At 45.4% G+C, this 14,794-nt stretch overlaps 1 protein-coding gene across 1 annotated transcript in view; it reads right to left on the bottom strand.

The window, feature by feature from the left end:
* The window catches only part of FRAS1 (Fraser extracellular matrix complex subunit 1), a 341,121-nt gene that overhangs the window by 153,487 nt on the left and 172,840 nt on the right, over positions 1 to 14,794 (bottom strand). The window contains exons 15-17 of the mRNA XM_081924721.1: positions 9,278 to 9,418; positions 3,640 to 3,780; positions 764 to 937 (exon numbers count right to left, since the gene is read on the bottom strand). Of these exons, the coding sequence (XP_081780847.1) occupies positions 764 to 937; positions 3,640 to 3,780; positions 9,278 to 9,418 (456 nt within the window). The remainder of the gene's footprint in view (positions 1 to 763; positions 938 to 3,639; positions 3,781 to 9,277; positions 9,419 to 14,794) is intronic.

Below are 14,794 nucleotides of genomic sequence, written 5' to 3'. Positions count from 1 at the left end.
AAATCTGCAATGGCCTGCAATGTCCACAATCGTCTGCCCTGGACCAGTTTTCTCCAATTCGGTTTTGAAACTGAACGCAAACCCTGAGACAACAGGTTCTCTCTGCTGCCACTTTCTGAAATATCTATATCGTAAGCAAAGTTATTTTCCGTGGAGCGTTTTATTTGGGGGAGGGGATACAAATGCTGACCTGGAGATTTTGAGAAGGAATCTGATGCAGCCTTGCTAAGAGAAGACCCTTGAGCGCAACAAAAGTGCTCAGAACTACCTTTGGAACAGGCCGTCTCCCAATAAATGTCAACACAAAGTAAAACAGCGAGCAAAACAACCTTTTACTAGTCCATCATTTCTAGACAATTTATTCAACCAGATGGGAGGAGGGAGACATCTAGGTCAGCATAATCTCCCTGCTTTGAAGATGGCCCACAGCTGCATCTATCTAGACTGTTTGGTTTTCTTTTAGGAAATAATTTGGGGATTTTTGAATAGTTGAGTGCTTTGTTGGGGTTGCTGCCCTACTGCCCTTCTGGTTTCCCTTCACCCCCCCCTCCAGCCCCCCCATAAACCCACAATATCTCTCCCCAGAATATCCCCCAAACCACTAGAGCAGATCTGAGGGCCATGCAGGAAGCTGGAGGGGATAGAAAAAGAAGGAAAAGCCCCATGTGCGGTATGTTTGGTCTAGTCCTGCGACTTTTTTAAAAGCGTGAACCAGTGAAGATAAGATTCCTTCATTATTATCCTGGGAGTTTCCTTCACTCACCTTTGCATATCCCATCACTATGGAGGTAGAAATGGTCTTTGCATCGGGGTAGGCAGACACCCACAGATGTCCCCTTGAGCATCGTTCCAGGTTGCAGCCCCTCCTCTGGCTTCATGCACTTTGTACAGTGCAAATGTTCAGGGCCAAGGCACTCGCGGCAAGACGAATGGCATCCTGCAAAACAGCAAAGCCACTGTGAAATCTCAAGAAAAGCTGTGCTGTATCTGTGGAAGAACGAGAAGCAAACACTCCTTCCGGAGAAAGGAAGATGGAGCATATACGGATATATGTATGTGAATGTATATATGAAAGAGATTTCATCAAAGAGACACAGGGCTGGCCCTACTATTTGACAGAGTGAGGCAGCTGCCTCAGGTGACAAATGCTGAGGGACAGGGAGCAGTGTTGAGGTACCATCCAGTCTGCTCTGGCCCTCCTAAGTTACTCTGTAGCTTATTTTGTTGTTTTCAGATTTTAGTTTATTTTAAGAGCAGCAAAACAATACAGTTTTATCAAAGCCATAAAGACTTGTGAACAGCCTCTTCAGATTCAGGATGATCCAAGGGTAAAATTATAGGTAAAATTCAGGACTAAAACAATAGACAGACATGCAGTGAGGAAAATCAAGAGGGGAACAAAGGGAAATGCTTATAACAAATAAAACCAGTACCTTGTAGACATATATGACCAAGGGCCTGGAAACCAAGCCTTATGAGGAAAGTTTGAGGGTATTGGGTATGTTTAGCCTGGATAGGAGGAGACTGAGAGGAGATGTGATAGCCATCTTCAAATATCTCAAGGGCTATCACATGGAAGATGGAACAAGCTTGTTTTCTCCTGCCCCGAAAAGTAGGACAGAGAGAAGATGAGAGATTTGCGTGTTGAGGTCCCCAAGCCACCCCCCAAATAACTCACAATGCACACTTAATTTTTGTTTAAGGTTTTTGGCATAATTTTGGCCACAACTTTATTTAAATACAAAACCATGAGTGGTTGTTTAGGCATTGGTTAAGACTATCTGTCCCCCCGCCTGGGGACAGAACTGACTTCCAGGCACCACCGAAAGACAGTACGGGGGAAAGCAAGTTGGGGAGAAATGGAGCTGAGTCACAGACCCTCAATTCTCATCCGCATGCTCCCCGAAGGCTTGCTGGCCCTAGTCCCATTCCAGGGATTGGACGAAAAGATGGCAAGCCCCAGGATTCCTTTAACAGAATTCCCTTTCCGTAGCAACCATGGAGGGGCAGGCCCAGCCTATCCTAACCCCTCCTCCACCAATTTATAACCAATGCCTAACCGCAACCTTACAAGTTGTGACGATTTGCTACGCAGTAGGCAAAAACCAAATGGCCCAGCCAATCAGCCAGATGGACAAAATTCCTACCAAGCCCCTGCCCAACGGCAGACAACCCCATGACAGGCATAGCAAGGTCAATGCAACAACCCCTTACTCAAGGGCGGGTGGGCGGGTGATCCATTGCACACAGCAAAGAGAAAGCTCCAGGCTGCATGCAGAGTATTTAAACATTTTACCCCTCCCACCAAAATTGCAACTTAACTTTTACCCCAGCAACCCAGTGAACCAATCACTGCCCCAGGCCAACTTAAGAGACCCTGCCTGGTAACAGAGGGGTGGCTCAGCAGACCCCACTGCAACACGTGCTCCCCATGAAGGAGAACATGCTTTGTGGACTGGCAGCAGCAGCCCTGGAGCTGAGGTTGTCAGCCCAGATCTCCCCCTGCCACAACCTCGCCACCACTGCCTCACACCCTCCCTGAGTGCAGTCCTCCTGCCACTTAAAAGCTATCTCTGCGACCCCTACATAAGCCACGGCTGCATTAGAGCCTAGTCTACCTCTCTTCTAAATCAGAACCAGTGAAGGCGGTGAAGGTCCTGTGTGAGTGTCTGGAGGCGGTTGGAGGATGGATGGCGGCTAACCAATTGAGGTTGAATCCTGACAAGACAGGAGTACTGCTCTTGGGGGACAGGAGGCGGGCTGGTGTGGAGGATTCCCTGGTCCTGGATGGGCTAACTGTGCCCCTGAAGGACCAGGTGCGCAGCCTGGGAGTCATTTTGGACTCACAGCTGTCCATGGAGGCACAGGTCAAATCTGTGTCCAGGGCAGCTGTTTACCAGCTCCATCTGGTACACAGGCTGAGACCCTATCTGCCTGTCTCAACAGAGTGGTGCATGCTCTGGTTATCTCCCGCTTGGACTACTGCAATGCACTCTACGTGGGGCTACCTTTGAAGGTGACTCGGAAACTACAACTAATCCAGAATGCGGCAGCTAGACTGGTGACTGGGAGCAGCCGCCAAGACCACATAACACCGGTCTTGAAAGACCTACATTGGCTCCCAGTACGTTTCCGAGCACAATTCAAAGTGTTGGTGCTGACCTTTAAAGCCCTAAATGGCCTCGGTCCAGTATACCTGAAGGAGCGTCTCCACCCCCATCATTCTGCCCAGACGCTGAGGTCCAGCGCCGAGGGCCTTCTGGCAGTTCCCTCATTGCGAGAAGCAAAGCTACAGGGAACCAGGCAGAGGGCCTTCTCGGTAGTGGCGCCCGCCCTGAGGAACGCCCTTCCAGCAGATGTCAAAGCGATAAACAACTACGTCACATTCAGAAGACATCTTAAGGCAGCCCTGTTCAGGGAAGTTTTTAACGTGTGATATTTTACTGTATTTTTTGTTTCTATGGAAGCCGCCCAGAGTGGCTGGGGAGGCCCAACCAGATGGGCGGGGTCTAAATAATAAATTGTTGTTGTTGTTGTTGTTGTTGTTATCATCATCATCATCATTATAGTCCTGTTGAGATCGGGTTGCAGGCTTTCCTTTCCTATTAGGCCTGCAACCAGAAGCAACATTTCTCTTACCTTTGCAGATGGTGTGGTCCTGGTAAAAGCCCTTTCCGCATGCAGAAAGGCACTGACCCCGGCGCACGACTAGGGGAAAGGAACAGGACGCACACTGAGTAGACAAAGGTCCGATGCAGCTGGCGCAGGAGCGGTGGCAAGCTGGTAAAGAAGGAACAGAGGAAGTTTGTAAGCGGGACATACTTGACTCTCATTCCACCCAGCCACACTGTTTCCTTCCCGTATATTTTCTTCCACATTTCAGAACATAAGGAGAACCCTGCTGGATGAGAACCCTGCTGGATGAGGCCTAGCTCACCAGATACCTGTGGAAAACCCACAAAAAGAAAGATTGGGCACAGCAACAACTTCCCCCTCCTGAGGTTTCCAGCAACCGACATTCAGAGGCATTAAATGTAAAGGTAAAGGACCCCTGATAGTTAAGTCGAGTCGCAGACGACTCTGGGGTTGCGACGCTCATCTCGCTTTAAAGGCCGAGGGAGCCAGCGTTTGTCCGCAGACAGTTTTTCTGGGTCATGTGGCCAGCATGACTAAGCTGCTTCTGGCAAAACCAGAGGAGTGCACGCCATTTACCTTCCTGCCGAAGTGGTACCTATTTATCTACTTGCACTGGCATGCTTTCGAACTGCTAGGTTGGCAGGAGCTGGGACAGAGCAGCAGGAACTCACCCCGTTGTGGGGATTCGAACCGCTGACCTTCTGATCGGCAAGCCCAAGAGGCTCAGTGGTTTAGACCACAGCGCCACCCGCGTACTTACTGAATCCTATTTCTTCTATTGACCGCATTAGTGAATTTATTCATGTAAAGCAATTTCTGGTGCTTTAAATAATCACTTTCTGGTTGTTGGAATTGTTGAGATTCCTAAGGGCTCTTTGAACTCCTGCTCTATCCACCTGAGGCCTGTTGACCTTCTTTGTTTTAGTTCCAGCTAGGGAACCAAATTCATGTTTTGGGAAAACGCATACAAAAAAGTGTACAGTGTTACATATAATGATGCATGCAATTTGTGCAAACTTTTTATGTATTCCCCACCCCAAAAAAAAATCTGCTCGCAAATGGGACAGATCAGACCAGTGACTGTCAGCCAACATGAAACAGAACAGATCTGTGCATTCCCTGTTGTTGTTGTTGTTGTTATCTGTTAACTTTTAGAAGACATCTGAAGGCAGCCCTGTTTAGTGAAGCTTTTAATGTTTAATAGGTTATTGTATTTTACTGTTCTGTTGGAAGCCGCCCAGAGTGGTTGGGAAAACCCAGCCAGATGGGCGGGGTATAAATAAATTATTATTATTATTATTATTAATAATAATAATTTGATTTATTTATTCAAATATCCCAAGGCAGTGTACATTAAGAACATAATTTATGCTGCATAATGCTAAAAACACAATACACAGCATCATAATAAAATAATCATAACAACAGCCCTCCCACCCAAATTTAACAGACCATAAATGATTTAATGCCCAAAGTCCTGAGCGAATAGGAATGTTTTCACCTGGCCTAAAGATATGTAATGATGGCTCTGGGGAGAGCATTCCATAGATGGGGAGCCACCATGGAAAAGGCCCATCCTTGTCTCTCAGCAGCTCCTATAAAAGGAAGCGTCTGCTGGCAGACGAGTTAGGAACTTGTGCTTGGAGTTTGATAGTCCTGATTTCACTGGCCTGTTTTGTTCTGGTATGGGATGCTTTGGCTCTTCATATCACTGCTTGAAAAGTAATCTTTTTTTAAAAAAAAAGGTAAAGGACCCCTGACCATTAGGTCCAGTCGTGGCCGACTCTGGGGTTGCAGGGCTCATCTCGCTTTACTGGCCAAGGGAGCCGGCGTACAGCTTCCGGGTCATGTGGCGAACCAGAGCAGCACACGGAAACACCATTTACCTTCCCGCCAGAGTGGTACCTATTTATCTACTTGCACTTTTGACGTGCTTTTGAACTGCTAGGTTGGCAGGAGCAGGGACCGAGAAACAAGAGCTCACCCCGTTGCGGGGATTCGAACCGCCGACCTTCTGATCAGCAAGTCCTAGGCTTTGTGGTTTAACCCACAGCGCCACCTGCGTCCCTGAAAAGTAATCTTTATAGTCAAGGCTTGACAGCTCTCTCTCCCCTCCAGCCCCCCCCCCGTTTTTGTAATAGCAGAAAAGCAGCAAAACTAGAAGCTTTAGTGAATTCCAACCAGACTGCTGGGACACCTTCAGCTTGGTGGACCCCAAAGCTGAGCATGCCTGCTCTACGGATTCAGGAAAATTAAAAGCAAAGGTTTGACTTTCCACAAATAGCATTGCCTTGAATCCAGTGTGTGTGTGTGTGTGTGTGTGTGTGTTTGGACCTTTTAACATACAAATGATTTCCTTTCCTCTTAACCGCTCTATGAAGTAGGTCACTGGTGTTCCCCATAGGGCTGAGAGAGTGAACGAGTTGCCTAAAGGAAAGGAGAAGGGAGGGGACGAGACCTGGATCATGGGATAGCTAGAGGCTAAATTGACTGATTGTCAAGAGAATCTGCAAATGGAGGAATCTTTCTCTAACCACAGGAAGTTATTTGTAGAGCCAGCCATGCCATTAGAGAGGATGATGTATCCATCTCAGATGCGGGGCTGGGGGCAGTGGCAGTAAGGTGTCAAAGAAAATAATGCTAATAATGCTAATTAATTAATTAATTAATTAATTAATAATAATAATAATAATATATACCGCCCATCTGACTGGGTTGCCCCAGCCAATCAGGGTGGCTTCCAAGAAATTATAAAACCACAGCCAAACACAGTCAAACATTAAAAACTTCCCTATGCAGGGCTGCCTTCAGATGTCTTCTAAAAGTCAGATACAGTGGTACCTCGGGTTACAGACGCTTCAGGTTACAGACTCTGCTAACCTAGAAATAGTACCTTGGGTTAAGAACTTTGCTTCAGGATGAGAACAGAAATTACATGACGGTGGTGCGATGGCAGCAGGAGGCCCCATTAGCTAAAGTGGTACCTCAGGTTAAGAACAGTTTTAGGTTAAGAACGAACCTCCAGAACGTTCTTAACCTGAGGTAGCACTGTAGTTGTTTATTTCCTTGACATCTGACGGGAGGGCATGACTACCAAGAAGGCCCTCTGCCTGTTTCCCTGTAACCTCAGTTCTCGCAGTGAGGGAACCGCCAGAAGGTCCTCAGAGTCCGGGTAGAACGATGGGGGTGGAGATGCTCCTTCAGGTATACTGGTCCGAGGCCGTTTAGGGCTTTAAAGGTCAGCACTGTGTGTACCACATGGCCTGCTAAGTTAGCCCTCAGGTGCTGGTGTTTAAATAAGACTCAATGGCCAGGCAACTTCTGAACATAGAACAGAACGGGGTGCCATTTTGTTCTTCACCTCAGGCAAATCAGTCAAGCACTGCTCTGAGCTTCTGTCCTTGCAATCGGGGGTGGATGCCCAAATTTCAATCTCTCTGTTTGAAAACATCACAGAGCCTTTACTCTGGTGCATTTAAATGTTCTTTCATCAGCAGTTCTGGAAGGGAGTTTCCAAAAAAAAGGAAGATAAGAAAAAAGAAATCCCCTACTGTCAACTTAAACGCCTCTGTGAATAACAAAGAGGCAGAATCGATAGATCACGTTCTTCTGCATTGTTCCTTTTATCATGATATATGTAAGATTTTTACTGAACCATTTTTATGTGAATTCCCAGGACGATCAAATGCATTTTTATGCTTTCTTAATTCTTTCGGCTCACAATGCATTCTCCTCTTCCAGGGTGGCTAAATATTGTGTTGCTGCAGGTAAAACTCTCCAGGGACTGATTTTAGTAGGCTTATTACGCTGTTCTCTGTGCCCAGAATTTTATAGTACAGTCACTAATAACTTTACTGTTATGGGTCTCTAGTTTGTTTCTTTGGAACTATTTTATATACTTGTGCAAAGTCTCTTTTTTGAATGCCGGCCATTCACTGTAACAAAGAAACTGAGTGACCGACAACTGATCAAGCGACAAACACAAGTGTAAATCATTATTTCCATTGTACACTTTTTGAGTGGAATATTCCTTCACTTTCAAGCCAAAAGAACGGCCCGTTCTGATGCATGTTTGCTCTGAAGTCGGCCCCGCGCTGCGTTCAAAGGGACTTGCACCCAGGTAAGCGTGCAGCTGATGGCAGCCTAAATTGCCGAGCTGTCAGAAATCTGAGAAGCCCTATTCCACAGTGAGCTGTTGGATTGACATAAAAGTCAGGAAGGCTGAGAACACCAATGAAAGAACGCTAAAAGGAATCACCTAAATGTCTGTGTCTGAGTGACTGCTCTCGTTTCCCCCAGAAAGATGGTCGAGTTTGGATTTGACAGCTGTTTATACTGCATAGCTATAAAGCCTTTAGCATCTTCCTGCAATTTAGAAATGGCTCGAGTATTTATTTATTTATTTTTCTAAAAAAAAGCAAAGGCTCACTTTTTAATTATTATTATCCATTTCTAAAATGTATTCCCTGCCCTTCGGTGCTCATTAGCATCCTCGAGACAGCTTACAATAGCAGCAAACAATAAAAATACAATCATACAGAACAACAATATAACGCAACAGCTGTGTGCATGAATAAATCTCCAACAGAATCAGATCAGTAACTTTAACATCTCCCAGCGGTCACTGGAAAGGTTACTGCAAACAGTGCTTTGTGTGTGTTTGTGTGTGTGTGTGTGTGTGTGTGTGTGTGTATCTGTATCAATAGATAAAAACACAAAAAAAAAATCTTTACATTTTCCTGCTGACAGTGCCATGTAAACACAGTGTAAGGTAGTCTCTATGGGAGTATATTGTATTATGGGGTATCAGAGTCTTTTGTTTATTTGTTTTGGGGGGGGACGCGGGTGGTGCTGTGGGTTAAACCACAGAGCCTAGGACTTGCTGATCAGAAGGTTGGTGGTTTGAATCCCTGCGACAGGGTGAGCTCCTGTTTCTCGGTCCCTGCTCCTGGCAACCTAGCAGTTCGAAAGCACATCAAAAGTGCAAGTAGATAAATAGGTACCACTCCGGTGGGAAGGTATACGGCTATTCCGTGCGCTGCTCTGGTTTTGCCAGAAGCGGCTTAGTCATGCTGGCCACATGACCCGGAAGCTGTACGCCGGCTCCCTTGGCCAATAAAGCGAGATGAGCGCCACAACTCCAGAGTCGGCCACGACTGGACCTAATGGTCAGGGGTCCTTTACTTTATCAGGGTTTTTAGGGGGCTAACCAGGCTGGGATGGCTGGGATAGCAGGCTTGTTGGTTTTTGAATGTCTGATGTAGATTTTTTCAATTCCGTTGTTCTGTATGGGACAATGACAATAAAGATTATCGCATTGTATCGTATCGTAAATCTAATCTTTACATTCAGGCAGAGAGGCACAAATAAGGCTGCAACATGGCGTCCGCCTTGCATCTGCAAGACTGAGGGCACTTAATGCCCCTGTGCTTAGGTTGTGGGACTCCTTTACAAGGAAGCAAACACCACCAATGCTTTGCTTCAGACGCCCATTTTGAGACTATTCTTGTTTACGCAGGGCTTTTCTGACACGGGGCTCAACCGCCGTCGATTGTTTTTAATGAATGGGCTGCCTTCGCCGCCTGGGCTCTTTGATGATGCAAACCTATAAATGAAATAAATAATTAAAAGCAAGCCTCACCTCTGCATCTTTGAGAACTGTCTGCATAGTAGCCGCTGGGGCATTCCGACACGCAGTCCCCGCCGTGCAAAAGTCCGCCCGGAGGACAGGCTGAGCAACTGAGCCGGTCTGAGTAACATTTACCGCAGGTCTCATTGCAGGCTAACGAAGGCAAGAATACGAGTCAGGAGTTGCAACAGGCAAAGGGAGGGAAAAGGCAAGAAAAGTCGTATCGCGTTTGGTGTACATAGTCTCAACGCTGCAGAATTTTCAGGGGTTTTTAAAAGCCCTCCTTTTCCAGAATGTTCCCCGCCCCCCTCTTAAATAAGACCAGGGCATCCTGACAGGGCCTTATTTTAAGAAGGGGAAATTTAAATATGCTGTCAATTCCGTCTACTTGTTACAACAGGTCTTTAAAGGTAAAGGTAAAGGGACCCCTGACCATTAGGTCCAGTTGTGGCCGACTGGGGTTGCGGCGCTCATCTCGCTTTATTGGCCGAGGGAGCCGGCGTACAGCTTCCGGGTCATGTGGCCAGCATGACTAAGCCGCTTCTGGCAAACCAGAGCAGTGCACAGAAACGCCGTTTACCTTCCCGCCGGAGCGGTACCTATTTATCTACTTGCACTTTGACGTGCTTTCGAACTGCTAGTTTGGCAGGAGCAGGGACTGAGCAACGGGAGCTCAACCTGTCGTAGGGATTCGAACCACCGACCTTCTGATCAGCAAGTCCTAGGCTCTGTGGTTTAACCCCACCAACAGGTCTTTAGATGGCTCTTAATAATGCTGCTATTGTTAGTTTTTTACACCGTGTGTGGCTTTAAATTTTTTTTAATGATACCATAAGCCATTTTGGGTGGGCTATATGACCAAAGAAGGGTCATATAAATTATTTTATAAATATTTATACTATTAATAAAGCACAAGAGCCACATAAATTTCAGGCTGTTTTCCAAAGGGAAGTGTAAGGGTATCAGGGGGTTGCTCGAGAGCAATCAGGCAAATGCCTCCCTGGTCTGTTGTAAAGCCTTGTTATTGGTGCCAAAAAAACCCCCAACATTCACTATGCAGAGCGCCTCTATTCCGTGTCTTGCTCATTCACTGGCAGAATATGAGAGTGGGCGGTCCTTAAACCTTCCCCAGCAGAGTAGTTTCTTGACGCCCAGTCTGCGCTTCCCCTCTCTGCAAGGAAGCCTACTGCACAAGGAGGGCATGGATAAAGGAGGACCTCTCTTCTCCCCTCTTTGCCCAGGCTCTTTTTCCTGGCACCACCTCGCCTCCTCCAAGCCCTGCAGCTCATCTCCACTGGAGGCATGATTACTCTCCTCCGCTGAGGAAGTGCTGCTTCCCACAGTCTTTGGGGGCTGTCTGTAATCCATTTGGTTTCCCCCTTCTCGCCCCTGAGTCGATGGCCGTTCCCTGACAGGGAGGTAAAGCAGGGCTCACCATGTTGGGTACATCCAGTCAACCACATGTAAACCTCCTTGTTTGGCTGGCTGCTGAGAACTGCCATGACCCTTTCCCCCCCCCCCCCAAAAAAAGAAGGGAGTCAAGCATATTGAAGGCCATGTGTAGGGTTGGAAAGGACCTAAAAAAATCATCTGGTCCAACGCCCTGCAATGCAGGAATCTCAACGAAAGCAACCATGACAGATGGCCATCCAACCTCTGCTTAAAAACCTCCAAGGAAGTAATCATTTAAACATTTCCATTGTTTCTGGATTATATTTTCTGGTTTTTGTCTTATCAAATCATTTTTAATTTATGTATGTAGACATGGATTAAATGTAAGGTATTGGTTGTGTTTAGAACAGATTTAAGAAAGACTTAGAAAACCTATTGACTGGAATATTAGTGTGAGATTGTATGGGGGAAATATGGAATAACAGATACAGTCTTGCTTAAAATGTATATAGGAAGTGTAGTGAAAGCGATGGAAGTCGATCAATGAAATTTTATAATTATTTTCATATTGAGATATTTGTAGAATAAACTTGGAAGAAATTCTTTCAACTTTTCTTCTTTTTTCTTTCCTTCTTTTTTCTCTTTTGTTCCTTTTTTCATATATATCTGCTTATTTGAAATATGTATGTATGTATTTGCAATATTTTGCTTATATTTTGTAACAATTATGTTAAATAAGTTAAATATATATATATATATAAACTCCAAGGAAGGACAGTCTACCACCTTCCAAGGGAGACTGTTTCACTGTCAACAGCTCTTACCATCGGAAAGTTCTTCCTAACATTTAATTTGGGCTTGTTGCTCCAGAGGTTTTATAGGCACGTGCCAAGGGCTATCTGATTAGCCCTGGAGAGTAAAACATTTTTAAGGACCAAACGCTGCTGGCCAACCCAAACCAACCCTATTAAATAGCTGCAAAACAGCAGGAGCAGGTTGCAATATATACTAATGGAGAAGCGAAAGGCATTTGGCATAGGGCACACCTCTATTTCAAGGGCTGTCAGGGGAATCCCTTGGGTCTGAAGGCGCCCTCTATTGGAAGGGCTGCCCAGTCCGAATCCAACTGAAAGATAAAGACCCCCCTCAGAAGGGAGAGCAGGGGGCAAGGAGGTTTGCAGCAGTCTATCAACAAGTAAGGTAAAGGTATAGGAGCCCTGGACGGTTAGGTCCAGTCAAAGGTGACTATGGGGTTGTGGCGCTCATCTCGCTTTCAGGTTGAGTGAGCCAGTGATTGTCCACAGACAGCTTTCCAGGTCGTGTGGCCAGCAGGACTAAACCGCTTCTGGTGCAACGAAACACTGTGACGTAAACCACAGTGCATGGAAACGCTGTTTCCCTTCCCGCCACAGCGGTACCTATTTATCTACTTGCACTGGTATGCTTTCGAAATGCTAGGTTGGCAGGAGCTGGGACAGAGCAACAGGAGCTCACCCCATCATGGGGATTCAAACCGCCGACCTTCCGATTGGCAAGCTCAAGAGGCTCAGTGGTTTAGACCACAGCACCACCCACTAATAATAATAATAATAATAATAATAATTTATTTATACCCCACCCATCTGGCTGAGTTTCCCCAGCCACTCTGGGCGGCTGCCAATCGAGTGTTAAAAACAATACAGCATTACGGAAACCAGAGTGCACGGAAATGCCGTTTATCTTCCTGCTACAGCGGTACCTATTTATCTACTTTCACTGGTGTGCTTTCAAGCTGCTAGGCTGGCAGGAGTTGGGACAGAACAATGGGAGCTCTCTCCATCGCAGGCATTTGAACCACCAACCCTTTGATCAGCAGGTCCAAGAGGCTCAGTGGTTTAGACCACAGCGCCACCCTCATCCCTCTGTCAACAGGTAACACCTGGAGAGCAGACTGAGCAAGCACTCAGATCACCTGGTCAGCCTTCCCAACTATGGGGAGATGTGCCATATTTCCATTTAAATCATAGCACTTTTTTCTCAATTTGCATCTAGGCATATAAATTAACATATGCAATGCAATGCAAATTGGTGCCTTCCCTTTTTGACAACGCGTAAGAGACCACCCTTCCTCGCTGGATATTTTTTGGTTTTGCCCTGCGACCTCTGCCCACCCCCAGCTGCTTTCCTTCCAGCCAGAGTTGAAAGAGTTAAAGAAGCCAGCCCAGTGAAGAAGTTGGCAACTGTGGTTTTTGCCAGCGATCTCTGCAACTGCAACAATCCCTCTTGCTTTCTACTTCTGCCCCAGGGATAGGTAGTCCTGAAACCCAAGACGCCTGTGTGCAAGGAATCCTTGCTTAGACAGACCATAATCATAACATTATCTGGGTGAAAGGGTTGGTTTCTCGGCTGAGGACAGACATGCCCGATAGCATACATTGCCGGTATTAAAAACGCCACTCCTTTTTAAAGAGGACTTGGTTGTTATAGATAATCAGATGCTGAAAGATTGGAGGTTCTCTTGATTGTCAAGTAGCAATGAAAGCATAAAGGAACATATTTCCAAGTTGCACAAGACCACTCGTGGGGAAGGTTCAGGAACAGACCTTGCCAACAGTTAACTTCCAGTTGTGCAATTTTTCAGCATTATGGGGACTAAAGGCTGCTGTTGGTGTAACTAAAAAAACACACAGAAGGGAAATGTGGAAGGAAAGCAGAGAATAAAGAAGAGTGGAGGGAAAATACTGTTACAAAAGCCGGGGGCCAGTCTCTGCTGAGCGATAGCACGAGCCCATGGGGTCCCAGACACTCACACAGGGTTGAATTGAATAGGCGGCAGAGACCGTTGCGCTTTAAGAAAAATGGTTTCTTGAAGGTACATTCTTTCACCTTTGGTGGACATGCCCAAGGATTAAGTCTTTCTGGGAGATGATCTACAATGAAATGAAAAAGGTATTTAAATATACCTTTCTGAAGAAACCAGAGGCCTTTCTCCTGGGCATGGTCGGCCAATTGGTGCCAAAGAAGGATAGAACTTTCTTTATGTATGCCACAACAGCAGCAAGAATACTTATCGCAAAGTACTGGAAGACACAAGATCTACCCACCCAGGAAGAGTGGCAGATGAAGGCGATGGATTACATGGAACTGGCGGAAATGACTGGCAGAATCCGAGACCAGGGAGAAGAGTCGGTAGAAGAAGATTGGAATAAATTTAAAGTTTATTTACAGAAACATTGTAAAATTAAAGAATGTTAGAAGGATGCTGGAATGAAGTTATGTGGTTTTAGCAGTAATGTTATAAAGGATTAAGTAAAAATGGATTGTTAATTGGTGAGAATGTAAAGTTATATTAAGATAAATTATTAAGACAAAAACAAAGATGGAAAGGATTTGCTGAAATAGTTAATTGAACTAGAATACAAAAAAGGGAGGTGTGAGGAGGTCAAGGAAACAAGCAAATGAAAGATAAGTTATGGAAAGATTGATTTGTTTTTTAATTGTTTCTATTTTTCTGTGTTTTTTTCTTTTTTCTTCTTCTTCTTTACTTTTGTCATTTTTTGAAACTTTAATAAATATTATTTAAAAAAAGAAAAAAAAAGAAAAATGGCTTCTTCACCTATTTACACCTTCAGTCTGAATGGAGGGAGTCCAGGTCTTATAGCAGAAGCTGCCTGCAGTCAGTCTCTTCCAAAGATGGATCTCAGCTCTTCCCACTGCCTCTTCTTCCCAGAAACTCTTTTTCTGTCCCCTCAAACATACACCCCATCGCCTTGGTAACAGGTCACTCCCCAATAGCTCATCCAGGGCCAGATTTAGGTTTGATGAGGCCCTAAGTTACTGAAGATAATGGGGCCCTTTATATGTCCAGCTGTCCTTTGTCAACAACAAATTGTCGCTGTTTTGTGTGTGTTGAATAGATGGTAATTTATGGACCTAAAGCCATTTGCGCATAACAAAGTATGTCAAAGTAATTGTTAAACTGAAATACTATTAAGAAGAAGTTTATTAATAGTGAAATACAATTAAGAAGAAGTATATTAATAGTGAAAGAATTACTAAGCACTAGCTTAAAATGATTGGGGGCCCATTACTTACATCATAGGAGCTTACACAACACAAAACACTGTTGATGTATGTAGGTTTTATTTTATTTGTTTT

This window comes from Podarcis melisellensis (genome assembly GCF_964234715.1).
Source record: "Podarcis melisellensis genome assembly, chromosome: 9".
NCBI classification, from domain to species: Eukaryota; Metazoa; Chordata; class Lepidosauria; order Squamata; family Lacertidae; genus Podarcis; species Podarcis melisellensis.
This window is presented reverse-complemented; position numbering and strand designations above follow the sequence as displayed.